Raw genomic sequence first — 26,307 nt, forward strand, 5'->3', positions numbered from 1 at the left:
ATGCTGGCAGCAGTGTCAGGGAGTATAGGAGAACCCAGAGCTGGCATACCAACCATCTGGGAGGTGGGTTATCAGGGATGGCTTCTGAAGGAGGTGACATCCAAGGAGGGTTACAAAGGATGAATGGGATTAGTCAGAGAGAGATGATAGGAAGGGTGACCCAGAGAAGACATCATAAAAAGCCACCAGAAAAAATGTATGTGAAAATAGCAGAAGTGTGCAGGACCAAGTAGTTGCTGGAACATGAAGTAAGAGGTGTCAGGGAAGAAGAAACGATGGTAGAGAGATGGGGCGGGGGAGGCGGGGGAGGAGGGGAAGTCGGGTCACAGAGGTTATGCTGCCTTTGGGAGTTACCTGGCCGTCTAGTGGTTGGTGAGGATTCTGCGCTTTCACTGCCGAAAGTGGGGATGGGGGTTCGATTCCTGGTCAGGGAACTAAGATCCCACAGGCTGCGGGGTGCACCCCCCCAAAAAAAAAGACCTTCAACTTGAGCCTCAAGATAAGGAAAAGTCACTGAAAAGCTTTAAGCAAGGGAACGACAGGTATTCTACCAGCCTATCTGAGAGTTCTGTACAGCCACCACCGCTTGACTCTGGAAGCAAAGCTCCTTGGCGCCTTTGACCCATAAAATTCCTTGCACCTAGATTTAAAAATGCTTCAAACTTAAAAAAAAAAATAGTTGGGCTTTTAAATGAAAATTAGCTTCCTGAATGTCTGCCTATGATCTATTTAAACAAAGAATACATCTTGTAGTCTTTTGTTTCTCACTTACAGATAATAGGGTGCCTAAGCACCATTTTTCTTTTTGTGTATTTTTGTGGTGAACTTAAAAAAAAAAGTACATATGCTGGTTTCCACACATGATGCTTAATTAGTTTTACTGTCTATAAACTTAATAAAATATCTCTGGAAGAATATAAGGAAGCATTAAAACCAGCAGCTGATGGAGTATAAAATTTTTAAATGTTAAAACTCATGAATAGATTTCCTGTTTTTTTTTTTAAAGCTTTTAAAAAACGTTTTTAAAATAGGGACAGATATTCAGGAAAAAAAATAAAACCACAACATTTTGAGGGGTTCGAGCTGGGGGAACATTAGCTCAACATACTAAAATTAGCCCCATATACTAAAGAGTCACACTACACTTAATACTCAACCACTTAAATCTCCAAACTTAAATAAATTCCATCAGGTCATAGTCATCTGCTTCCAGAGCCACCCTCAGTGTACAGAACAGTGACGGGTACCACGCGAAATTTATTTAGCAGGGCTAAATAAATATTTGTTGAGTGCTGAAAATAGACATGTCAGAATGTTCTATTATTTTTCTTGAAGACTTCTTTTCTATTCTGTAGGAAGATAACGTCCTCAAGAGACTTCATTTTCTTTTGTTATCATAGCAGTGATTAGGTTCAAATTCAGCCTGGCTGCGCCTCGCGCGCCAGCCTCTGTGAGCGCACTACCTGAGGAATGCTTTCCACATCCACTGGCTCAGAGAAGGGAGAACCAGACCAAAGCCTGTTTTGGATGGGGCCTGTGGGAGCAGGCACAGAAGCCTGGGTGGGGTGTGGCAGTTGGTTCCAGCAGGACAACTTCCTATGATTCCAAAACACACACACACACACACACACACACATGCAACCCGTATCCCTGCTAACCTTATTTCCAGCTTAGAGTGGTCAGGTGGGGCTTACTTCCATTGCCCTCTGCACTTTTCCCCCAACCTCACCTTTTTTACCTTTCTGGGGTTCTGCAAGGAATTTGCTTTAGCTATACAGGAAAGAAAAAACGACTATTCCTTTTCCTGGTGCAAGAGAACACTTCAGACTTTAGGCCACACGAATCCAGAATCAGATCCCAGCTTTGTCTTGGACAAGCTGTGTGATATGAGCACACACTTCACTCTCTCTAAGCCTCATTTTCCTCATCTGTACGCGAGGATAACAATGAGAATTTCTCATAATTCAAAGAGATGATGTAGGGGCTTCTGTGGTGGCGCAGTGGTTGAGAGTCCGCCTGCCGACGCAGGGGACACGGGTTCGTGCCCCGGTCCGGGAAGATCCCACATGCCGCGGAGCAGCTGGGCCCGTGAGCCATGGCCGCTGAGCCTGCGCATCCGGAACCTGTGCTCTGCAACGGGGGAGGCCACAACAGTGAGAGGCCCGCGTACCGCAAAGGAAAAAAAAAAAAAGAGATGATGTAGAGCGTAACACATCTGGCACAAACTGTATTAACAAGAACAGTGTCAGATGCCACGTGTAGTACGTTTACATGTGTGTGAAATGGTTTTGTGTGAATAATTAGGATGCTCACTTCACTGTGATAAATGTTGATTCACTCCCCCTCCTGCAAGTTTTTGTGAACTGTTAACCTAGTATCGTCTGAAATTAACTGCATGCCTCTGTCCCCAGCCACCTTGCAGGTCTTTTTTCTGCTCCTCTCTAAGTAGGTTTCTATAACCGCCATTCTAGATTAGCACTTAGGGATGTTGAGTCATTGAGCACCTGATAATTGCTATGAGTCTACTTCCAGGTATGAAGATAGCACCCATACGTGTCAGCAATAACGATGATACAGGCAAGAGCAGAGAGGTATTTCAAGCATGGCAGGCATGGGGTCACCTCCCCACAGAGCTGACGCCCACACCCACACTGGTACAATAGTAGAAACCAGTGCATTGAGACATCACCAGGAAGAGGCCCTACGGGTCACATTTCCTAGACAACATATGGAAAACAGAATTTTGAAAAGAAACCCAGTCCTAAATCAAAGAGGGAATTTGGTGCTGTTTTCTGCCTGCATGCCTCTCATACCTTGGCCCCAAATTATCATGAACAACGGGAAAGACTTCACAGTATATAAAAACAAGAGGCTGCAAATGCAAATTTCTAATAAGAAAATGGGACTTAAAAATTGAGAACTGACTTTGGGTCCACTCCAGCTAGAATCTCTCTCGTATGTTTCAACTCACTGTTACCCATTCTTCCAGGCAATAAAATATCAGACGAGATTTACTGAACCCAGTCCGTTGAGACCTGGACACCTGTTCAGGCCTAAGGCTAGAAACGTTTAAGCCACAGTGATAACTTGGAAACATCCAAAGAGGAGTCAAAGATTCTGAAAACAGCCCCCGGGAGCTTTGAGCATCAGTGTAATACTGTGTAACAGCCTCTGAAAGAAACACTGCCTATTTCAACTCCTAAATTCTACAATGCTTATTCAAAATCAGTCTCATTATGTTATAGCTGTGCTTATCGAGGACTAGGAAAGACATTCATTCCAAAGACTGAGCTACTGTATGTCAATTACGCCTCAATTTAAAGAAAAAAGACTGAGCCAAAGGTCGGGAACCATGTGATACACCTTCAAAGGTAGTTTTGCCGGAACTCCGGGAACCTGGCATATTTATTCTATCTCTATATAGCACAGTTATAAGACAGTAGAGCTGTCACCAAACTGTCACTATAAAGCAAGCAGACTAATAGCTTTCTAAACATTTTTTTTCCCAAATAATTTCAAAGAGGAGCTGAATGTTAGCAAACTCAATTGAGTATGGATAAGAAAAAAGGGGAATGGAAATTCGTACCTACCTGGGATCCTATTAAGTGTCACCCAGAAATGTTCATCTGGAGAAAAGGTATCTTTGGACCAGTGTAGCAGATCAATGGCCCTTTGGTCTTGGAAGACAAACTTGACAAACTCTCTGGTAAGGGCCACATAGGCAGTGCCAAAGTAGATGGTCAGCTGGTGTGGAGGGGAGGTTTTCAAAATATTAGTACTTTTCACAAAAGAGCCACCTCTGCCTAAGTGCTCTCGGTGGACATATTTAGTCCGCTTTATTGCATGACTGGGAGGCAGGACCCCCGGGGTAATGTTTTTCCCTTTAAATCTTTTCAGATACTGAATGATCTCCCTGTTGGTTTTCAGGGGGAAATCTTGCCCACAGGTGTTGATGGCGTACTTCCACGGAACTTCAGAAGCTAAAAGGTCTTCCAGGCAGTTCAGGTCAGCCTGGAGCCTGGAAATTCCTGCATAGACCACAGGCTCTACCTTTGAAGCAAGAAAAGCATTCTGGAAGCAACTCAGTAGCTGCCACACAGATTTCTTAAACTGAGTTGTGGCTTTCTCATCCACGTGAATGCAGTAGACGTTTTGGGGCATATAGACAGCCCTGAAGAGTCTTTCGAAAGTATCGAAGTCCTTATGGATGACCATGACATATGCCAAAGGGAACACAGCCTCTTCTTTCGACAGGGGGCTCATGATGTAGTGATTCTGGATCAGGTAGTCCTTGCAAGGGACACTTCCCACAGGTGATATCAGTGTCTTTTCCCACCAAAAGGATGACTTATCTTCTAAGGCGTAATTACAGGCATGTATCCTAAAATCCCTTTCATTGGAACTATTCAGCTTCCCGTAACTTTTTGGCTGGCTTAATTGGCTATTGTAAAGTATCACAAAAATAACCACACTGACCACCGTGAAAGCAAAAAAGCAATACCTCCAAAAGCTCATTATTTTCACTTCCCTGGGGAAGGAGTCTCTCTCCAGGGATTGAGAAACCATCGGGTCCTGAAACCACAGGTGTGAAGAGGTTGAATCGAACCTCCTTTGCCAATCTTGAATTTCAACAGTTTCTCAAGAGGGCTTCCTTTTCCCAGGTCCTTTAATCCTCATTTATTCTCTGCTTCTGGGTGGCATCCATCCTCTCTTGGTGATGGCCAGGGATGCTTCTTAACGCGCACTGGTCTTCATGCCTCGGTGCTGAATCCCGGCTGCTAGCAGAATGCGTCTGGCTCAGCCCAGCCTCCGGGAAGCCCTTCTCATTTGCATACAAGACGCCCGTGGATCTTAGCAAGTTGCGTTCTGGTCTGGAATGACGGCTCGTTTCACCCAGGCTGTTTCTCTGGCTTTACCCCACCCCCTCCATCCAATCTATTCCGATCTGATCTCCCTTCTCGTCTCAGGCTTTCCCCTTCCTTTTCGAATTAAGTGGTTCTCATTTTTCTGGTTAGCCCCGCAACCTGCTAGCCGTCCTTGGAAATCACAGCCTTTTCGACTTCTGCTCCTTGGGTTTATTTCTCTTCCTGTTTCTCTGCCACTTCTTTTCCTTTCAGTGTTACCTCTACCTCTGGGCATATGCAGACACAGATAAGGAAAAAATGCCCTTGCAACATGCCTAAGTAGAAGATTATCAGAGGCGAGGAAAAAAAAAAAAAAGTCTGATAGAGAGGTAGGTGTTCCCTGAATTAAATCAGACAATTTCTGATGATGTTACATAGTACCTATATGTCTGTGCAGGCTGTGAGTAGAGGGGAATAAGAATTACACTCTTGGGGGCATGAGATGAGGGTAGAAGGAATCTAGTGACTTTTGACATTAAAGGGTGGGTGTGGAGGCATAAATGAAATAAACACACCTTAGTTCGTCTCCCTGGGAGAAAGGTGATACTCTTTGTTCCTAGAGAACAAGAGGTGGTTCCCATTTCACACAGAGCTTCAGATAACCTGAGCTGCTGACACAGTATGATCCACCATATGTGGAGTGACTAGCCACTGGGTCTCTTTAAAAGCCAGACATCTTCAGACTAGAGGTCGTTTCATAGAACTCAAAAGATTCTCCTTTCTACCCAACCCCCTCTCCCACTTCCTCACTCTGAAGAAAGATCAAAGGCTTCCAGGGCTGCTGCAGAATTCCTGGAAGTATCTGTCAGTGTAATTCAGGGGAGCCAGGAAGAGAAGCCCAGCAGGTCTGGTCACACTGCAGATGCTTTCTCCTAGGTCACCTGTGCCCGTGCTCAGCAAACATGCAGTGCGTTGCAGACTAATGCCCGTGGTAAGGAGGCTTCTGGAGGAAAGTTACTGGCCCAGCTAATAGATCAACTCTGGCAGCCACAGGAGCTGAAAGTGGCCCTGCTCCCATCCCACTCGCGCAGTCAACCCAACTCTCCTACCTGTCTGGGCATGACGTGGCAACTGAAGCAGCTGCTTCTGTTAGGAAGGCACTGGTGTGTAACGCAGCAATCTCCCTGCGTCCCTTCCCGTCCCACACCACCCCTTCATGTCCTACAGCTCTGGACTAATGAATGACAACCGTAGCATGGATGTGACTGAGAATGAAAAAGGTTGCCTGCCCAGCAGTAAACAAAGGATGGTGCAGCCATCAAGCCATCACAGGACAGCCGCCCCTGATGGTGAGCCCTGAGGGAACTCAAGATGGAAACAGGATGCCTGCCATGAAGCCATCATGATGCCTGCCACTGCAGCCACACCCAATGGTGCACCCTGAGGAGACTCAGGATAAGAAAGCACAGGATACTGGCCCCAGAGACCTGAGGTACATATCAAAGGAATGATCTCGATGAGCCCAAACTTTTGCATACATAGGAAAGTGCTAAATTCATTTACTTGAGATGCCTGGTTTTCTTTAATTAACAGTAATGCTTTTTTTTTTTTTTTTTAAGTACGCGGGCCTCTCACTGTTGCGGCCTCTCCCTTTGCGGAGCACAGGCTCCGGACGCGCAGGCTCAGCGGCCATGGCTCACGGGCCCAGCCGCTCCGCGGCATGTGGGATCTTCCCGGACCGGGGCACGAACCCGCGTCCCCTGCATCGGCAGGCGGACTCTCAACCACTGCGCCACCAGGGAAGCCCAACAGTAATGTTTTGATGGTCCAACTACCTGATCTTTGTTGCAAAAACTCCTATGTATCCTGGTCCCTCCCTCACCTCTTCGGAGCTGTCACAGGCTTGAAGTCCTCAGAATGTCCACCGAATAAAACGTAATTCTCAATTTTTAGGTTGTGCGATTTTTTTTCGGTCAACACGACAGATACTGATTTGGAGACAGGCCCAAAGAGTTGGCAGGGATCTTAAAGATCACCTAACACAACCCTGTATTTCACAGATGAGCAAACTAAGACCAATACAAATAATTTTTTCAAAGTCATTCAGCCAGATAGAAGCCAGAGCCTTAATTCTGCAGCTCCCTGGTCCACATACTGGAGCCAGTCTAATTAGCTTCAAATCCCAGCTGGTCACTGACCAGCTATACGAGCAGGGTAGAGTTACTTAACCTCTCTAAGCATCAGGTTCTTTGTCTGCAAGATGGGAAACAACAGTGGTTCCTATATCACATGGTTGTTAGAACATTAAGTGAGATAACTCTTGTTCAGGGTTTATGTATCTGTTCGTATATGTCCAATAAGCCTTAGCAATTATTGTTGCTGTTGTTTCCCTTTCGAGAAACATCCAACATTTCTGACCCTGTTAAGGAACTGATATTTTGATTTCTGTTCTTAGTAATGGAAAAGAAAAACATTTACGTTCTTAAGGCTTTCCGATGGGTTGGTTCAATTTCACTCTTTTCCTTCCCCATCATTATCTTCTTTCGCCCCCCTGGAGGGGGGCGGATGTAGAAATGTGGGTTCATGAAGGGAAGTACTGAACAGTCTGCTTTGATACCTTCAGTTCCCGTTGTTCTTACTAGACCCACACCCTTTCTGCGAAGTAAATGGCAGGGATCAGCAGGACTTGGGAGGAGAGGCAGAGGGAAGTGGGCGCAAAGGGCTCTCAGTACAGGTTCTGTTGGTTTTCCCCCTCCCCTTGTCTCGACCCTTGATCCTACAAGGGGGAGCTCTGATCCAATGCCAATGCAAAGCAAACTCAACAAATCTTTCATCATGATTTAGTCAAAGCAGGTTGCAAATGAGAAGTGGGTACAATGTGATTAGCATTAGCAAAAGAGCAGGATCCCAAACCCCTTCTCTAGTCTGTTCTGCCTTATTTACAATGATGTAGATGAACAGCCCGAGATTAGAATGCGATGCCTTTTTTAGCGGTTGGCCCAGCTGTGGGTTTGTTTGGCCTGGTATCTGTGGCAACTGAACAGGAATTTTCTTCCCGCACATAATTGGGTAGGCTAAGCTATTAACTTCCAACCAGGACAGGATTTCTGTTCCCTTCACTCTAGTTGGCTTAACATATCGAAAAGGGTGGTCAGGTGGACATTTTGTATCACTCCCTGCCTCTCTCTGCCCCCAGGGTAACCTTTACTGTCACAATCCAGGAGACAGCACAAGGACAGCCACTAACAACACATAGTTAGCTTGGCTCAAACCTTAAAACAAAAGGCTAGGTGATGGGGTGGGGGTGGGGGCTTCTGGAGAACACGGTGGGATATTTTTTCCTTTACAGTCACTTTAGTTCTCATTAGCCTCGTTTGAGCTGTGCATCTACCCCCGCTGGTCTCTCAGAGGCAAACGTGAATGACTTCTTGTAGGGGCAGCGCTACAGTCTGGGCCTGACCTGTTCCCAAGTCCTTATACAGTTCCCCTTTACCTCTGATTGCTTCTTTCGGCACAATTACTGGCTATTGAATCAAGGCAATGTTTTTTGTTGGGCCGTCTCATCTCTCCCAAGGTTACACCATCCTGCTTCTCATCGAAGGCTTTGGTGATGTCATTCTGACAACCTCAAACACTGGCCACAAGCGAGACCCAGACAGGAAACAAGAAAACGTCTCCCAGCAACCAAAATAATGATCAGACATGGTAGGCTGGATTCACACACTCAAATGTGTACAGGCAGGTAAGCGAGAAAAGTAAGTGAAAAAAGTTGGTGAAGCTGGCGGAGGGCAAGAAAAACAGGGCTAGTGAGTTCACGAGCGGCAGCAAACACTTGGCCACGGTGTTGTGGACAGGGAGGGAGGGTGCAGGTGGTGGTAAAGAGCCTTCAGGCGCTTGCCCCACCTAAAGCAAGCACGTCCCTCTCAAAGGCAGCCCTGAATAACGTGGGGTCATGGGGCCAGGGCTGCCAGCTCCTCAGATATTTGAAGAGGAAGGAGAAATCTGAATTGTATTTGAAAAAATTTCCAAACTCTTTAAATGTTATCAAGTAATTAACAAGTTTTTAAGACACGAGTGCATGCACACATATGCACCCTGAAGACTGCACTGGCCCCCAGGAAGCAGTTTATCGTCTTTGGTTTAAGCATCAAAGTTCCTGTATTTGAAGCTCCCTTGAGGCTTAGCTTATTCACTTTTAGTTTAGACACAATCATAACAAACTTTCTCAGATCTAAGCAGATAAGAAATCACAAATGAGAAGAGGAATGTAGAACTGGTAGATTGGGCACCCTTTTGTCAGCAATAAGTGATACACTCAGAGTGAAGTAGGTTTGAGAAAAACTCCAAAAGTTTCCATTAAAAACTAAAAATAGGGGCTTTGCTGGTGGCGCAGTGGTTGAGAGTCCGCCTGCCGATGCAGGGGACACGGGTTCGTGCCCCGGTCTGGGAAGATCCCACATGCCGCGGAGTGGCTGGGCCCGTGAGCCATGGCCCCTGGGCCTGCGTGTCTGGAGCCTGTGCTCTGCAATGGGAGAGGCCACAACAGTGAGAGGCCCGCGTACCGCAAATAAATAAATAAATAAACAAACAAATAAATAAATAAATAAACTAAAAATAGAGCTACCAAATGATCCATCAATCCCACTCCCAGGCATATATCCAGAAAAGATGAAAACTTGAATTTGAAAAGATATATGCACCCCACTGTTCACAGCAGCACTATTTACAATACCCAACACATGGAAACAACCCAAGTACCAATCAACAGACGATTGGCCTAAGAAGATGTGGTATATATATACATATAAGTCAGACAAAGACAAATATGATATCACTTATATGTGGAATCTAAAAATTACTACAAATGAATCTATATACAAAACAGAAACAGACTCACAGACATAGAAAACAAACTTATGGTTACCAAAGGGGAAAGGGGGTAGATAAATTAGGAGTATGGGATTAACAGATACAGACTACTATATATAAAATAAACAACAAGGATTTACTGTATAGCACAGGGAACTATATTCAATACCTTGTAATAACCTATAATGAAAAATAATCTAAAAATAAAATTATATACACACACACACACACACACACACACACACACACATTTAACTGAGTCACTTTGCTGTATACCTAAAACTAACATAATACTGGAAATCAACTATACTTCAATTAAAAAAAAAAAGAAAAACTCCAAAAACAGTGCAAGATCATTCAATTAAAGAATGACTGGCATTTGTACAGCCCCATGACCATTTTATTACTATAGATCAATACCTCTAGTATTTAAAATTATCAAATAAGTTAATGAAAGGGCTTGAAAACTGTGAAGGCCAACCCAGTGCTTTGGGGTTGAAAACAAGCAGAGTACAAACACTCTGAAATATAAATTTATTAATATATTCTTGTACATATATTTTGCAGAGTCTATTTAAAAAGGAATTTCTGAAATATGTTTATTCAAATGGGTTTCTTTTATTATTAACCATTTTGTGCACAAAAGGGCAGCCTTTAAATTATCTAGGAAGCTCACAATTCTGACAAAACTTTTTCTGAAAAAAATGTTAGGCAAATATGTCTACCACATGCTTCTATATCAGACGTCAGTGCTTTTTCTGTAAAGGGCCAGGTAGTAAATATTTTAGGCTTGAGAGCCCTTTGGTATCTGAGGCAACCACTCAACTCTATGACTGTGTTCTGAAAATTCTGAAAGTAGCCATAACCGTATGAGGTTGTGTCCTGCTAAAACTTTATTCATGGACACTGATATCTCAATTTCTTATTATTTTCATGTCATAAAATAATTTTTTTTCTTTTACACCCATTTAAAAATGTAAAATCATTCTTAGCTTGTGGCCAGTACAAAAATAGGCCAGATTTAGCCCCCAGGCTGTGTTTCACTGGCTGATTTCTTTTCTAGATAATAATCAAGTTTCTCCAGGCCTAAATTTTGTAATATCAGAGTCTTTGCAATCACTTTCCAGAGGAAGAAATGTGAAATGAGGGGAAACGGTAATGTTGGTCATCCTTGTACCTGCATGAATCCCTTTGCACACCCCGTTGGGGTTACAGTGCAGAGCGCTGGGCTATATGCCTTGGTTTCCCTTCTTCTGTAAAACAAATATATTAGGAACACTCATCTCATAGCGTTCCAAAGAGATTTAAGTAGATGAGTACCTAAAAAGAGCTTAGAGCAATGCCTTGCACAGAAGGCGTACTCAACAAAACTTACAGAATCTCTCTCTCTGTTGCCAAACTTGGTTCATATAGAAACTGAAGCACTCACCCACCTTCCTAGCTACCTTTAGTGAAGCAGAACAGTAGTGCTTGACGGGTCATTCTTCACCTAAAAGACCCCAAAGTACAGGTGGGAGCCATCAAGGCAGCGCCAGCCCCTTCAGCCCTCTCCCTACACCCCAGAGTAAGGGAATTGTCCTTCATTCCCAGTTGCAGTCTCTTGAACCTGTTCTCCAGAGACCCAGCGAGCTGGTGCACCCTGCAAAAAGGTTGTGATAGAGCATGCTGGCAAAGACCAAGGCTTTGGAACAGGGTTTAAATTGGGCTCTGCTGTTTACTATGTGACCTTAAGAAAGTTTCTTGGGATCACTGTGCCTTAGTGTCCCAATTTTTTAAAAAGCGTCATAGAAAGTCTATGAAAGTAAATCTGGCTAAGAAGCCTTCTGTATTTTACTATACTATTCCGCGTACCGTCACCCAAGCTTAACCTCATTCTTCCAAGATCACACTGCTTTTTCCTACGTCCCTAGCAGCCTCCTTTGGGTAGCAAATTTCTTTCCCTCTTGTGGTGAATGGCCCAGATTTAATTCCAGTTTTCCAAGCAAAAGCAAAAACAAAAGCAAAAAACCAACACACACAAATTTTACCTTTGGCTATATTCTGTTAAATCTCAAGGGATAGAACTGGTGACCCTTTGTCTTTCTATACAACTTTTCTGTTTCCAAATGTGTGCTCTGAGAAAAAAGATGGTAAATTCTTAAGGAGAAGACCTTGCATGTCCCACATCTTTCCAAATCTGGGATATTCTTCTGGTACCCTTCTCATACAAAGTACTGCCAAACTCCTCCACCCCCATAATTTTGAAAGTTGAAGTTGCAAGGAGATGTTTCTGCTAAGAGACAATATTTTATCATTCAGCTGCTACCAGAGATCTGTATTTTGAAGATACTCAAAGAAAACAAAAGTCTTAAAATAGAGATAGGCAGTGGCTTCCTCCAACAAATAATGTTAATAGCCCTATTAAATTCTTGACTCGTTTTCAGTTTATTCAATCCACTATCATACTAGCTTCTTTCCCATAGAACCTGTCATTTACTTGAGTTTAGACAGTTTGTTAGGGGAGAGTGCTTGGATAAATCCCCCAAAGCAGATGTTTCTTTTGCTTTCCTAGAAATTAAACCTGGAAAAAATTTGCCTCCAAGATATGTTCTGTGTTTGTACTGAATTGAAGAAAATCTTTGCATTTGATTCTCCTACTAGTTAAAGTGGTTTTAGATTCAAATTTTATATTTACCAATCCATCCCTTTAAATGACATCCTTAAACCTGATCCTTTCCCTTCAAAAACAATGGGAAAATTGTTATAAATAGGGTCTGCTTTGGTCCTGGTCTGCCTTGGTTAGGGCTCTCAGGTCTGATAGTGTAGTTTTGATTACTACCCTTCAGTGTGTCTTAAATGTGTTGTAACCTACATAACGGAGTAGTTTCGGTTATCTTTTTTTTTCTTCTTCTTCCAGTAAATGATCAGTGCTGTTCTGTGGAACATAAATATCTAGGGCACTACATTCTCGGTCCCGAGATGCCTTGGTCGTTGGAAAGACGAGCAGGAATGTGTAAGGGCAGTACTTAGGGTGACCAACTGTCCAGTTTGCCTGGGACTGAGGGATTTCCCAGGACATGGGATTTTTTTAGTGCTAAAACTGAAAAAGTCCTGGGCAAACCAGGATGGATTGGTTATCCTAGATACCATCGGTCCTAAGCCCTCACTGCTGAAAGATATACCAACTACAGGATGTTCAATAACTGATCAGTATGGAAGGAGAGGAAATGCTGAAACCATTGGTCTGGGTGAAAGGTGCAGGCAGGTCATAAAAAGTCTGCAAACTGTAGTGCAGACAAACTCTACATGACCCTTCCAAACATATCCCTGAACCACTGAGGCATGAGGACGAAATGATGTACATTTGTGGGGTAACTTTATAGTGAACCTAAAAGAATACACTTAAACCCTTCTAACTACACAGATGTTCCCCAGTGGCTCTAAGAATGTGTTAGTAGCAACCTATACAATGAAGGGAGAACCTAAGAGCACAATAACTGTTACTACAGTGTTAACTATATCTAAAATCCCCTCCCTCCACCCCACGTATGACTTGGCACATCTTCTTTCTGTAAAGAAGGAATTAATAGAAAAATATGTGGTCTTATGAATGGAAATGCTTTTATTAACATTTATAATAAATGGGCAATGAAGCCAGCAAACGTTAACTCATTTTACGGAACAGTGTAGTCAACTAGCCATTTGATCTCTCTGACTCTCAGTTTCCATACTTGTACAACTTTAGGAACTAAAGATGTTCCCTAAAGCTCCTTTCAGCTCTAAATGTTGTGATATTTCTAGATTCTGCACAGAATCAAGAGGAGGCTATTTTTACAGGAAAACTGCTTTAGGGAGTTTTGCTTAGATTAAGTGCAGGAGAAAGTTGAAAATGTGATAAGCACAACTGACCACAGAGAAACCAAGGAGGCTTTCTTGGAGGTGGGGGTGGGGAGCAGTTAGTCTAGACAGACCAAAGTCCCGAGGGAGGAGAAACCCGACGGGGAAGTGTTCAGCCTCTCCAGGAGACCACCGGACACCTAGCCGGGACTTCAGGGTCTGGGGTGGGCAGTTTTCATAAGGGACATGGGAGGGCATTTGGAGTCCTAGGCAGGAGGGCCTTTCTTCTGTAGAACCCCAAGGGGCTCAAAGAAGTAGCTCCAACTTGAACTGAGGGCAGAATTACAGATTTTCGATGAAGGAGGAATTATGTGAGGATTGGGGCTAGGGAAGGGGGTACATAATGAGGAAATATCTAGAAGAGGGGGCTGAGCATGGCAGGAAGCTAACTCCTTTAGGATGATCTTAGTATCTTCAGCTTGCTTAGGAAAGATTGCAGTTTTATCCTCTGATATTTTCACAGTTAAGTTCTGATCTTCTAAATCTGGTTGAAGAGAAAGATTATGGGGGAATGAATATCATGGAAGTAAGTACAGAGCTCAAGGGTAAAGGCTTTGAAAGTACAACCTCCAGTCATCCGTTCTCTGAAAACATGGCATTAAAGTGGATACAAAGTAAATATATTTGGAAAGAAAGGACAGTCTCTTCAATAAATGGTGCTGGGAAAACTGGACAGCCATATGCAAAAGAATGAAACTGGACCCCTATCTTACACCATATACAAAAAATAACTCAAAAAGGATTAAAGACTTGAAGGTGAGACTTTTTTTTTTTCCTGGCTGTGCCATGTGGTTTGTGGGATCTTAGCTCCCTGACCAGGGACTGAACCCAGGCCCTCAGCAGTGAAAGCGTGGAGTCCTAACCACTGGAGGGCCAGGGAATTGCCGAACGTGAGACTTGAAACCATAGAACTCTCAGAAAGAAACGTAGCTGGGTAAGCTCCTTGACATTGGTCTTGGTGATGACTTTTTGGATCTGACACCAAAAGCACAAGCAACAAAAATAAAAATAGGGTTTCCCTGGTGGTGCAGTGGTTGAGAATCTGCCTGCCAATGCAAGGGACATGGGTTCAAGCCCTGGTCCAGGAAGATCCCACATGCCACGGAGCAACTAAGCCTATGCGCCACAACTACCAAGCCTGCACTCTAGTGCCCACGAGCCACAACTACTGAAGCCCACATGCCTAGACCCTGTGCTCCGCAACAAGAGAAGCCACTGCAATGAGAAGCCCGCGCACAGCAACCAAGAGTAGCCCCCGCTCACCGCAACTAGAGAAAGCCTGTGCGCAGCAATGAAGACCCAACGCAGCCAATAAATAAATAAATTTTAAAAATTAAAAAAACAAAAAAGCAAAAACAAGTGGGACTACATTGAACTAAAAACCTTCTGCACAGCAAAGGAAACCATCAACAAAATGAAAAGATAGCCTAAGAATGGGAGAAAATATTTGAAAATCATATATCTGATAAGAGGTTAGTATCAAAAATATATTAAAAAACTCATACAACTTAATAGCAAAAAAACAAACAATCCAATTAAAAAATGGGCAGAGGAACTGAAGAGACATTTTTCCAAAGAAGATATACAGACAGCCTACAGGTACATGAAAAGGTGCTCAACATCACTAATGATCAGGGAAATGCAAATTAAAACCATAATGAGATATCACCTCATACCTGTTAGAATGGCTCTTACCAAAAAGACAAGAAATAACAAGTGTCAGTGAGGGTGTGGAGAAAAGGGAACCCTTGTGCACTGTTACTGGGAATGTAAATTGGTATAGCCACTGTGGAACACAGTGTGGAGGTTCCTCAAAAAATTAAAAATAGAGCTACAATGTGATCCAACAAGTCCACTTCTGGATATTTATTCAAAGCAAATTAAAACACTAACTGGAAAAGATATATGCACCACAATGTTTATTGCAGTACTATCTACAATAGCCAAGATATGGAAACAACCTAAGTGCCCATTAGTGGATGAATGGATAAAGAACTTGTGGTATATGTATACATATAGTTGTGGTATGTATATATAATAAAATATTATTCAGCCATAAAAATATAATAATAAAATGTTGTTCTCGAGAAAAAAAAAACATAATGAGATATCACCTCATACCTGTTAGAATGGCTCTTATCAAAAAGACAAGAAATAACAAGTGTCAGTGAGGGTGTGGAGAAAAGGGAATCCTTGTGCACTGTTACTGGGAATGTAAATTGGTGAAGCCACTGTGGAAAACAGTATGGAGGTTCCTCAAAAAATTAAAAGCAGAACTACCATATGATCCATCAATTCCACTTCTGGGAATTTATCCAAAGGAATTGAAAACACACACACACACACACACATATATATTCAGCCATAAAAAAAGAGGGAAATCTTGCCATTTATGACAACATGGATGGACCTCAAGGGCATTAAGTGAAATAAGTCAGACAGAGAAAGATAAATATGGTATGATCTCACTCACATGTGAATCTAAAACAACAAAAAAACCCCACAGATACAGAGAACAGATTGGTGGTTGCCAGAGGCGGAGGTGGGTTAGGCAAAATGGAGGAAGGGGGTCAAAAGGCACAGACCTCCAGTTATGAAATAACTAAGTCATAGGGATGCAACGTACAGCATGGTGACTGCAGTTAATAATACATTATTGTATCTTTGAAAGTTGCTAAGAGAGTAGATCTTAACAGGTCTCATCACAAGGAAAAGAAAATTGCAACCGTGTGTGGCAATGGATGCCAGCTAGACCTACTGTGGTAACCATTTCACAGGATATACAAACATTAACTCATTGTGTTGTACACCTGAAACTGATATACTATTTTGTCTTAATTATATCTCAATTTTCAAAAAAGGTAAACATATTTGGGAAAAAACTTCTTCTACTCATGGCTTTGTCCAAAAGCGTGTCAAGAAAGAATGTCACGTACTATTCAGATCAGAGAATGAAAGACAGGCGTTGAGAAGCCACATTAAGAACTGGTTAGTTAGGTCAAGAAAAATTTTCAGGACTTCCTTGGTGGCGCAGTGGTTAAGAATCCTCCTGCTAATGCAGGGGACGTGGGTTCGAGCCCTGGCCGGGAAGATCCCACATGCCACGGAGCAACTAAGCCCATGCACCGCAACTACTGCACCTGCTCTCTAGAGCCTGTGAGCCACAGCTACTGAGCCCGCGAGCCAAATCTACTGATCTTGCAAGCCACAACTACTGAGCCCGTGTGCCACAACTACTGAAGCCCATGCGGCTAGAGCCCGTGCTCCGCAACAAGAGAAGCCATCGCAATGAGAAGCCCTCATACCGCAACGAAGAGCAGCCCCTGCTCGTGGCAACTAGAGAAAGCCCACACGCAGCAATGATGACCCAACGCAGCCAAAAAATAAAAAAAAGAAAATTTAATTCTCTTTTCCTCTATTAGGAACTGTCAGTGTTAATATGGGCTGCAGCATGTAATTTTTGAATTGGGCTCATCGCGCTGTATTGTATTTTTATGATCTACATGAAAAGAATCTGAATGGAAGTAAAACCTACCTGCAAAAACTGCATGGCCTTGGGTCTGCATTAAATGGTATAATCCATGTTCATGTAAAACAATGGCTCTCAGAATGTTTGCTTTCTTTACCTTAAGTTCATTCAGCATTGCTTCCGTATCATTCTTGATCTAAATAAAGTCAAGCAATCAGTAATGATGTAATGATGAAAATACAAGTAATGAATATGAAACAAAGAGAAAAGTAATTGATACAACTGCTGCTTAGTGGGTTCCTTTTTTTTTTGCCGCACAGCGCAGGAAATTCCCTATAACGGTTGCTTTGGATGTAGCTTCCTAAGACTGCAAATTGCCCACTCCAAGACCCAGGAAAAAAAATCACTAAAAATCTTAGCAGGCTCATTTGCTTCATCAGATGATGGGTTACTGCCATCAGAGCAGCAGCCCTGTAAAAACCCAGATCTGGTCTTTAAAATAGGGTCCTCTGATGTTAGGTTGTTATTTTTACTTCTTTGGTGCAGAGTTAGGTGCTTATTGGTTAAGCTCACAGATGGTGGACCTTGGCTTGAGCTGGTGCTGCCCCCAGGATGAACTTGGCATTGAGAAGCATTCCCAAGATGAGCAAGATGCTTTGGAAAAACAGAGAGAGAGAGAACAGTGCCACTGCTGTTGACTAGAGGCAGAAAGGACTTCAGGAAAATTCCCAGAAAAACTGAACATGCTGGAAGATGCTGTCTGAAGCTACCCTATTAAGATTTGGCAAAGGAATCTAGGCTCTGTGTGTGTGTGTGTGTGTGTGTGTGTGTGTGTGTGTGTGTGTGGTGGTGGTGAAGGGGGCAGTGGAGGGGGTGATTTGCAGCTGAGTTGGCAGCCGTGCTGAGGGGCATATTAAATGTTATTTCAGTTATTTCCAGTTCAATAAATATTTATTCTTATCCCACTGGATGTGCCCTATGCTGAGCTGCCAAAACTGTAAAAGACCCTGAAGAGATAATAGTTGTCAGGGTAATATGATATCCACATTCACAATTATAGTTCAAAGAAGATTATAGAATGGCATAAAAGAGTTACAACTGGGACTTTCCTGGTGGTCCAGCCAAAAAAAAAAGGAGTTACAACAAAGGTTTACAAAATGTACAATAGAGAAAAAAAAAAAATCAGGGAACACTCCCTAAATGACAAGGCATTGAAGGCAGACCTATTCAGGCCATTATTTAAACAGGAGAAATAGAGGAGAATGACCCAAGGAAGGAGACTGAGAAGAAAAACAGTACCAAAGGCAGGAATACAAGGCGTGGTTTTTCTGGAGTGTTCCTTTCAGGGAAGGCAGCCGTGGGAATTGATTAATCAGTGATATTGATGTGATTTTCAACAGGGATATGCAACCATCCAACATCCAACGTGCCACGCTGAGATGTTTGTATTGAATAATTCAATAAGCTGTTGAAAAATGTCACTGAAGCTTTTGGAATTGAGAAGTTATTCTTAGAAGAAAAATATGTTGAGGGTTAGGATGTTTTGAAGAGGGCGACTTGGGCCAGAGAGACCACATGGATGGGTCTAACAATCTACCTGAGAGATTGGCAGGATGGGCTGGAGTTAGAGCAGTAATGACGGGAACCGATCGGTGATACTCCCTAGAAACCTATCACACACACAATGTACAGAATGTGCTGATTAGGTGTGGGGGGCTGGAAGAGGAGACGTCGGCTGACATGGAGGACAGCAGTGCCTGTCCCAGAGGTTCTGGAGAAGGAAGGGGGTTTCTGGGGAGTAGGGCAATGGAAGTGGGGGCACCTGAGCAGGTACCAGTGGGACCCTCAGGAAGAGATGCCCAAAGGCCTGGGAGGAACGCAGAGAGGGCCTGGGAGCACGATGCAGGGTCATGATTCATCAGGACAGGAATGGTGATGAGCCTGGAGGCCAGTGAGATCACCAAGGGAGAGAGAACAGCAAAAGCCAAAAAGCAAACTGGGGAAAAGACCCACAGGGGTTGTTTACTGAAAACTTCACTCTCCCTAGTGCTGCATTTCACTGAGAAGAGTGGCTCTAAGATCAGCTATTACCCAAGTCTCAATTCAGTAGTTGGTAACCAAGAAACGAGAAGAACAGAATCCATTTAAACATAAGTTTCCAAAGAGGGATTATAAAAGCATCGCCCTTTAACACTTTTGGCAACACATGATAGCTTTTTCTTAATGTTGAAGTTATTGCTCAAAGTTCTGTGACAAAGTATTGTCCAAAGACTGCTGGCTTCAGATCATCGTCTCTTCGTGGCACTTTTACCCTATCTGCCTTTTCTGAGTACAAACAACTTTTAGAAAAGAGTCATTCTAGGGACTTCCCTGGTGGCACAGTGGTTAACAATCCGCCTGCCAATGCAGGGTACATGGGTTTGAGCCCTGGTTCAGGAAGATCCTACATGCTGCGGAGCAACTAAGCCCGTGTGCCACAACTACTGAGCCTGCGCTCTAGAGCCCATGCTCCACAACAAGAGAAGCCACCGCAATGAGAAGCCTGTGCACTGCAATGAAGAATAGCCCCCATTCACCACAACTAGAGAAAGCCCATGTTAAGCAACGAAGACCCAACGCAGCCAAAAATAAATAAGTAAATTTATTTTTAAAAAAAAAGAGCGATGCTATACATTGCATTGAGGATGGGGGCAGCACACTAGATTAGAAATAGGATGATGTGAATTTGTGCCCATACTTTGCCAATTACTAGCCAATCAATAAATCCAGCAAACATTTAGAGAAGGTATACATCCTACCGGGAGATTAGGTTACAAAGCCAGTATGTACAGGGAAGACAGCATACAGTCAAAATTCCTCTGGAGAAATCCTTTGGGAATATGCCACGTTAAGATGGCACAGAGTCTCTCCATAATTCCAATGCTGACAATTTTCCTTTTAATCTTGGTCCATATGGTGGTTTCTTCTTACGAGCACCAGATGAAGAAGTTAATTTGAGCTGAGGGGCCATGTCAATGAGATGCACACTGTATCTTTAAGATTCGTGAGCATGGGAACCAAGACCCATCATGGGAATGCAGAATCCACCTTGCTCACTGTGGACCCCAGACTCACTGGGTGGAATGGAGTGCAGTGGAGGGATGGCCATTTAGACTTACATACACTGTGAGTGTGCACGTGTGTATGTGTGTGTGTGTGTGTGAGAGAGAGAGAGAGAGAGAGAATACAGTTGAGTTTGTGCAAGTGGAATGACACCAAGGAACCAGGGTTCCATTGTTCGTGTGCCAGGCGTTGTGCTAGGAATGAGGAAGAAGAAATTAGCAGGTGCTGGTGCTACCCCTGCAGGTCAGTCTAGAAGGCCACTAGGAGCACAAACACAGCATTGCAAGACTAACTGTAGTACAATGTGATACAGGGGGATGGAGTCCACAGGAGGGAGAATTAGGAAAGGCTCTTTAGAGACTATGACTCTAAGCCGAATCTTCAAAGAAATGCACATGCTAGTCAGAGGAGGGAGAGGGAGGAAGAGCGTTCTAGAGCATTCTGGAGGGGAGCTGGCATGAGTCGAGGCAGGGAGGCTGAAAAGTGGCACATTTGGGACCCACGCGCTGTCCGGTACAGCTGGTGTGCAGTGTGGGATGGGGGGCGGAGCACAGGGCAAGAAGGCGCTGCAGAGGTCAAGGGGCCACACTGCAACGAGCTCCCTTCCAGCCAAGGGGCGAGGACGTGAGGCTGTATGTGACGGGGATGCACAGGAAGTTTCTAAGAAGGTGAGAGACGTGATCATGAGACCGACGTGCATTTTTATCAAGGTCATTCTGTCACTATGGGGGATGCATTAAAGCAGGCTGAGGATGGAGTCAGGGAAAGTAGAAAGAAATCAGGCTACCGTAGGAGAGAGAGGAAGAGAGAGGGATGGTGGCACCAGCCATGGAAAGGAGGCCAACAGCCAGATCCCATTCACTAACCGTTTACCCTGTACCTGGCAGGAGCCGAGCCCTTGCACACACACCCTTGCGTCTTCAGCCCACAACCCTATGAACCGGGTGCTGCGAGGTCAAGGCATCCCCGTGTCCGTCACACGAGGGCCTCACCCACGTCACGCCAGGTCCAGCCCTCACCCCCGCCCCCTTGGCTGCTTTTCTGGCTCCTGAACACATGGCGCCCTTGCTCACCTCAGGGCCTTTGCAATCTCTCATCCCTCTGCCTGGAACCTCCTTCTTGTTCCGATGGCTTGTTCTCATTTTGGAGGTGCAGTTCATGTGCTACTTTCACTAAGAAGTAGGTCCCTTCCTGCGTCAGCCTGCTTGTTTCTTTCATAGCACTTAGAATCTCTAATTATCTGTCTACTTTTTATTGCCTGTCTCCTCCTTCTAGAATACTCCATGAGAGTAGGGGGACTTATTTGTCTTATTCACTATTATATACTTATTCACTATTATTTCTCAGTACCCAGCACAGTGTCTAAGTGCTCAATAAATATTTATTGGGGTAGGGGGAGGGATAAATTAGGAGTTTGAGATTAACACAGACACACTACTATATATAAAATAGATAACCAACAAGGACCTACTGTATAGCCCAGGAAGCTATACTCAATATTTTGTAATAACATATAAGGGAAAATAATCTGAAAAAGAATATATAGAGATATATATTCATATATATATGTATATACGTATATATATATGAATCATTGTAAATCAACTATATTTCAATAAAAAATAAAATAAAATAAATTTATTGAATGAATATCCATTTTACAGATGAAGAAAATAATAATAACAGTAAGAACAATAAAAACTAACACTCAAAATATGTGCTGGGCACTGGTCAAACTCATCTAAGCCTCACAGATTTGATGTAAATATCATTATTTCTCCCATTTTATAGATGAAGAAACGGAGGCTCCCACATTTAGGTAACTTGTCCAAAGTCACAAAGCTGTAAATGGCAGAGCAGAGATTCAAATTCAGGCAGTCTGGCTCCAGGGCCCAGCTTTCAACATCTACGCTACACGGATAATCTAAGACTGGACCTTCCAGTCGTCGGGTCACAAGGCTGGCGATGGAGGAGCCAGGATTCCAACCTGGTTCTCTCGACTCTGGAAACCAAGCTCCAGGGCTGGAGGGATGGGGGTGGTGAGAACTGAGGAGAGAGAAGCCGGCCGGCAGGTCTAAGCTAACAGAGGGCGGTGTTGATTGAGGGGCACACAAAGGCGAGCATGGGTTGAGTTCTGAGCATGTAGAATTCCAGGTGCCCTCTGCACGCACTCTCTCCTTTACTGTGCTTCCGGCTTTTGGAGCAGGACACGTCACTCAGCCCCTCTGATCCCATCCTCACACTTGTAAAATGTGAATTTAGATACCGACCCAACAGGATTCTTGCGACGATTAAACTGAGATAATGCAGACCCATGGGCAGATGTTCATAAACATTACTCTCCTGATCTTTTCTGTACCTTCGGCTCGCACGGAAAAGCCAACATTTTCAGGAAAATGGGCTAAGTATCCAGATGACATAAGGAACAAGAGAGAAAATTCCTGGGTGGGTCCAATTATATAATCATTCCCCAAGCTTAATGAGACTTAGAATTAGCTAAGTTTCATCTTCTGAACACTTGCTGTTATTGCAGTAATCAAATGAAGAATTCATAAGACTAGGTTCAATTTAACCTAAGCTTACTACATAAATCTTACCTCTGCTTCCCCCTACTTCCCCCTAGATGTTTCTTTTCATTCTTTTTTTTTTTTTTTTGGCTGCGCTGCGCTGCTTGCGGGATCTCAGTTCTCTGAACAGGGATCGAACCTGGGCCCTGGCAGTGAAAGTGCCGAGTCCTAACCACTGGATGGCCAGGGAATTCCCTCTTTTCATTCTTATTTCTTGCTAGGTATATGCAATATTTGTCTTTGGACAAGCCACTTATTTTAATCTTAAATTTCTCATCTGCAAAATGGGAACAACAGTCCTCCCCTTAATAGAATTCTTATAAGAATTAAAGGAGATAATGTGTTAGAAATTCCTCTGCAAACTAAGTACTATCCAAATATAATAATTATTATTAAAAAGAAATATAAAGGTATATTTGTATAAAATTATCAAATTTATATTAAATAATTAAGTTATTTATTGATATACTTATTATTTATATCTATAAATATAAATAAAATATAATTTTATTTAAAATATTTTTATGACGGACTTCTCTGGTGGTGCAGTGGTTAAGAGTCCACCTGCCAATTCAGGGGACACAGGTTTGATCCCTGGTCCAGGAAGATCCCACATGCCGTGGAGCAACTAAGCCCGCGTGCCACAACTACTGAAGCCCGCGCACCTAGAGCCTGTGTTCCACAACAAGAGAAGCCACCACAATGAGAAGCCCGTGCCCCACAACGAAGAGTAGCCCCCGCTTGCTGCAACTAGAGAAAGCCCACGCACAGCAATGAAGACGTAACGCAGCCAAAAATAAATAAAATTTAAAAATAAATAAATAAATAAAATGTTTTTATGAGGGAAGAGAAGTATGCTTATTGAGATCATGCCTTTTCCACAATGGTAATTTAGTTAGTCTTCTCCAAGTTATAATTGCCCAAGTGCTGAAAACTGTATACCTCATTAAATCTTGTCCTTCAAATCCAGGTGGAGATGCTCACTGAAACCTCCCTGCCTGCAGGACCCTGAACCACCTTGCAGTGGGCGTGTGTTTTTGTCTGGCAGGCATCACAGTGAAGAACCATCCTTCACCATAGCCTGCCCTGAACTTTTAGCTCTAGGGTGAAAAAGTGACCCAAGAGAGGCTGGTCAGCATTCTTCCTGCCCCTGGTTTGTTTAGGGATAGGGATTTGGACCAAGCAGGACCAAGATGACGACTTCCCTGAGCTGTTGCTGGAACTATGAGGAAAAAAATCTTTCTTTTCTCTCGGGAGTGCCGGCTGCGAGAAGCAAGCAGATGGAGCTACTTCTGAGCCTCTCTGACACCATGTGGGGAGGACCAAACTGAATAAAGTCAACCCAGTGACAGGCAGACAGACAGACAGATAGAGTGACCAGTTCAGACCAAACTGGGACTTCCCAGGCTTTAGCATGGAAGGTCCCATGCCCAAGACCCCCCTCAGACCTGGGCACACAGGGACGGTTGGTCACTTCACAGAGACAAAGAGTCCTGCATATACCATACCAAGCCTTGATCCAGCTTTACTCGGAGGCCCTCCTTGGGCACCTCAATTCTATGACCCAGTAAGTTCTAGGGTCTGTTTAAGCAACTCTGAGTTGTGTTTCTGTCACATGCAACTCAAAGAGTCATAACACATGCCCAAAGAATGTCCACATATAAGGCACAAAGTTAAAAAAAGCAAAAGAAATCAAAGTAGGAAACAAGCTATTTTTAGCATTGAAACATGAGGAAATGTGATCATGTGGTCCTTTCTGAAGTTGAGGTAATTTATTTGACGAAGGGGCTCCGGAAAAAAAAAAAAAGATGTATACAAAATGGAAAAAAGAAGCGGCAAATGAAAACATTCTTATGGAACAAAAACCTCATGGCATGAGAAAGGTCAGAGAAATGCATGAGCAAAAATCCAAAAGAACAAGCTCAACGCAGTGAGGGGAAAAAAGTAGCTGAAGTCAAAACATGGAGCAGTTTTGCCTTTTCATTAGAGACAGACCCACCGTAAAGTGGGACAAGAAGACAAGTGAGCCACAGAAGTGGACTCTGAAAAAACTGGACAAGCAGAGGCTTCTGTAGATCCTCAACAATTCCAGAAGACTTAAAGCAAAACATCTCAGTGGTCTCTGGCACTCCACCCTGGGACAGGTTGGCCAAAGAAAATGCTATGGGAATAACCAGAAAACCTAGAGGAAATGAGCTTTTCTTAAGGTAACATACAGCAGTGATTACAAAGATTGGAGAAGTTAGAAAACCTCAGCATGCACCAGAATTCGTACAGCGTGCATATGTCAGAGCCGCATGCTAACCCTAACCCTCAAGCGCTATAGGATGAGTGAGAGAAATTTGTGCTCCAGAAGGGTTTCCTTTGAGAATATGGCCAGAAGGGTTTCCTTTGAGAATATGGCCAGAAGGGAGAAATCTAGACAATCCATCTGTACACAGCCACACAGGATGGAATGACAACCACTCTTTCTGGCCTTCCCTGAAGAAGGATGTGAGACTGGGGCCCCCAAGGGACATGGCCCGGCACCATTTCTATATCTAATGCAGTTTGGAAAAAACTTAAGTGTTGAAAACCAAGAGAGAAGTCATTTTCTCAACAGAAAGACAACATGAAAAAACAACAACAACAACAACAACACTGTGAAGATATGTGATTTACTCTTACCTCTATGAGTATACTTTCTATTGAGTCTCTATTTATTTATTTATTTGCCGTGCAGCGCGGCATGTGGGATCTCACTTCCCCAATCAGGGATCAAACCTGCACCTCCTGCAGTGGAAGCACAGAGTCCTATCCACTGAACCACCAGGGAATTCCCGAGTCTCACTAATTTTAAACTAGTCTCATTTTGTTGTCTGATATCATCTAGTAAGTAACAGGGTACTAATCATGTTCTTGGTCTTAGTCCTCTTGTGGGTGTTTCAGGGAGCCTGATATGACTGTGCCGGGTCTTTCTAACACAAACACTTTAATTTAGGATGCTTAGGATAAAAACAGAACGGAACTTTGAGGGAGGCAAGGAACAGCACCATCTGAACTTGCACATTTGTGAAAATGTTTACGCTGTATTTACCGAAGGAGTTTTCCCCTTAAAACATGACACTGAAAACAGAAGACGTGATATGGTAAAAGGCTGTCTGGTAATAAAGAACCAGATTCACGCACCAAATCCTAAATCACAAAGAACACTCAAGTGGAAAACCACTGAAGGGGCTGGAGCATGTGACTGAATTTTGCATCGCCTTTGATGATGGGGAGGTCCATCACTGGGGCTAGAGCATGTGATGGCTTGTTTTCTTTAAATCACTTGTAATTCAGGAAGGGCCCACCTACAAGCGGGATATCTTCCTGCTCGCTCCCTGAACCAGGATGCCATCTGGAATGTAAGAGAGGAAGGAGGCAAGACCCTAGGAAATGTCACGTTATCCTGAAAAACATCCCCTGCAGAATCAGACCGCTGAGGTTCTCTTAGCGGGGCTCTCATCTCCTATTTCCTACAGGGGTAATGAAAGGCATTTGCCAAGGCTAAGGGGCAACAAGATTGCTGGAGTCCAGACTCATCTCTATGAGTATACTT

The 26,307-nt window shown here is 43.5% G+C and overlaps 1 protein-coding gene across 10 annotated transcripts in view; it reads right to left on the minus strand.

Annotated features, from left to right (window-relative positions):
* The window catches only part of GCNT2 (glucosaminyl (N-acetyl) transferase 2 (I blood group)), a 126,908-nt gene that overhangs the window by 30,614 nt on the left and 69,987 nt on the right, over positions 1 to 26,307 (minus strand). For 2 of the 10 annotated variants that reach the window (XM_081245730.1, XM_081245731.1), the window contains exon 1: positions 3,591 to 6,614. The exons of 7 other annotated variants lie outside the window; for them this stretch is intronic. In XM_081245730.1, the coding sequence (XP_081101856.1) occupies positions 3,591 to 4,566 (976 nt within the window). In that variant the 5' untranslated portion in view covers positions 4,567 to 6,614. Of the gene's footprint in view, positions 1 to 3,590; positions 6,615 to 26,307 lie in introns of those variants that run through there. One more of the 10 variants, XM_081245732.1, reaches the window with a different exon arrangement.

The sequence above is a fragment of the Mesoplodon bidens genome (genome assembly GCF_964165515.1).
Source record: "Mesoplodon bidens genome assembly, chromosome: 10".
NCBI classification, from domain to species: domain Eukaryota; kingdom Metazoa; phylum Chordata; class Mammalia; order Artiodactyla; family Ziphiidae; genus Mesoplodon; species Mesoplodon bidens.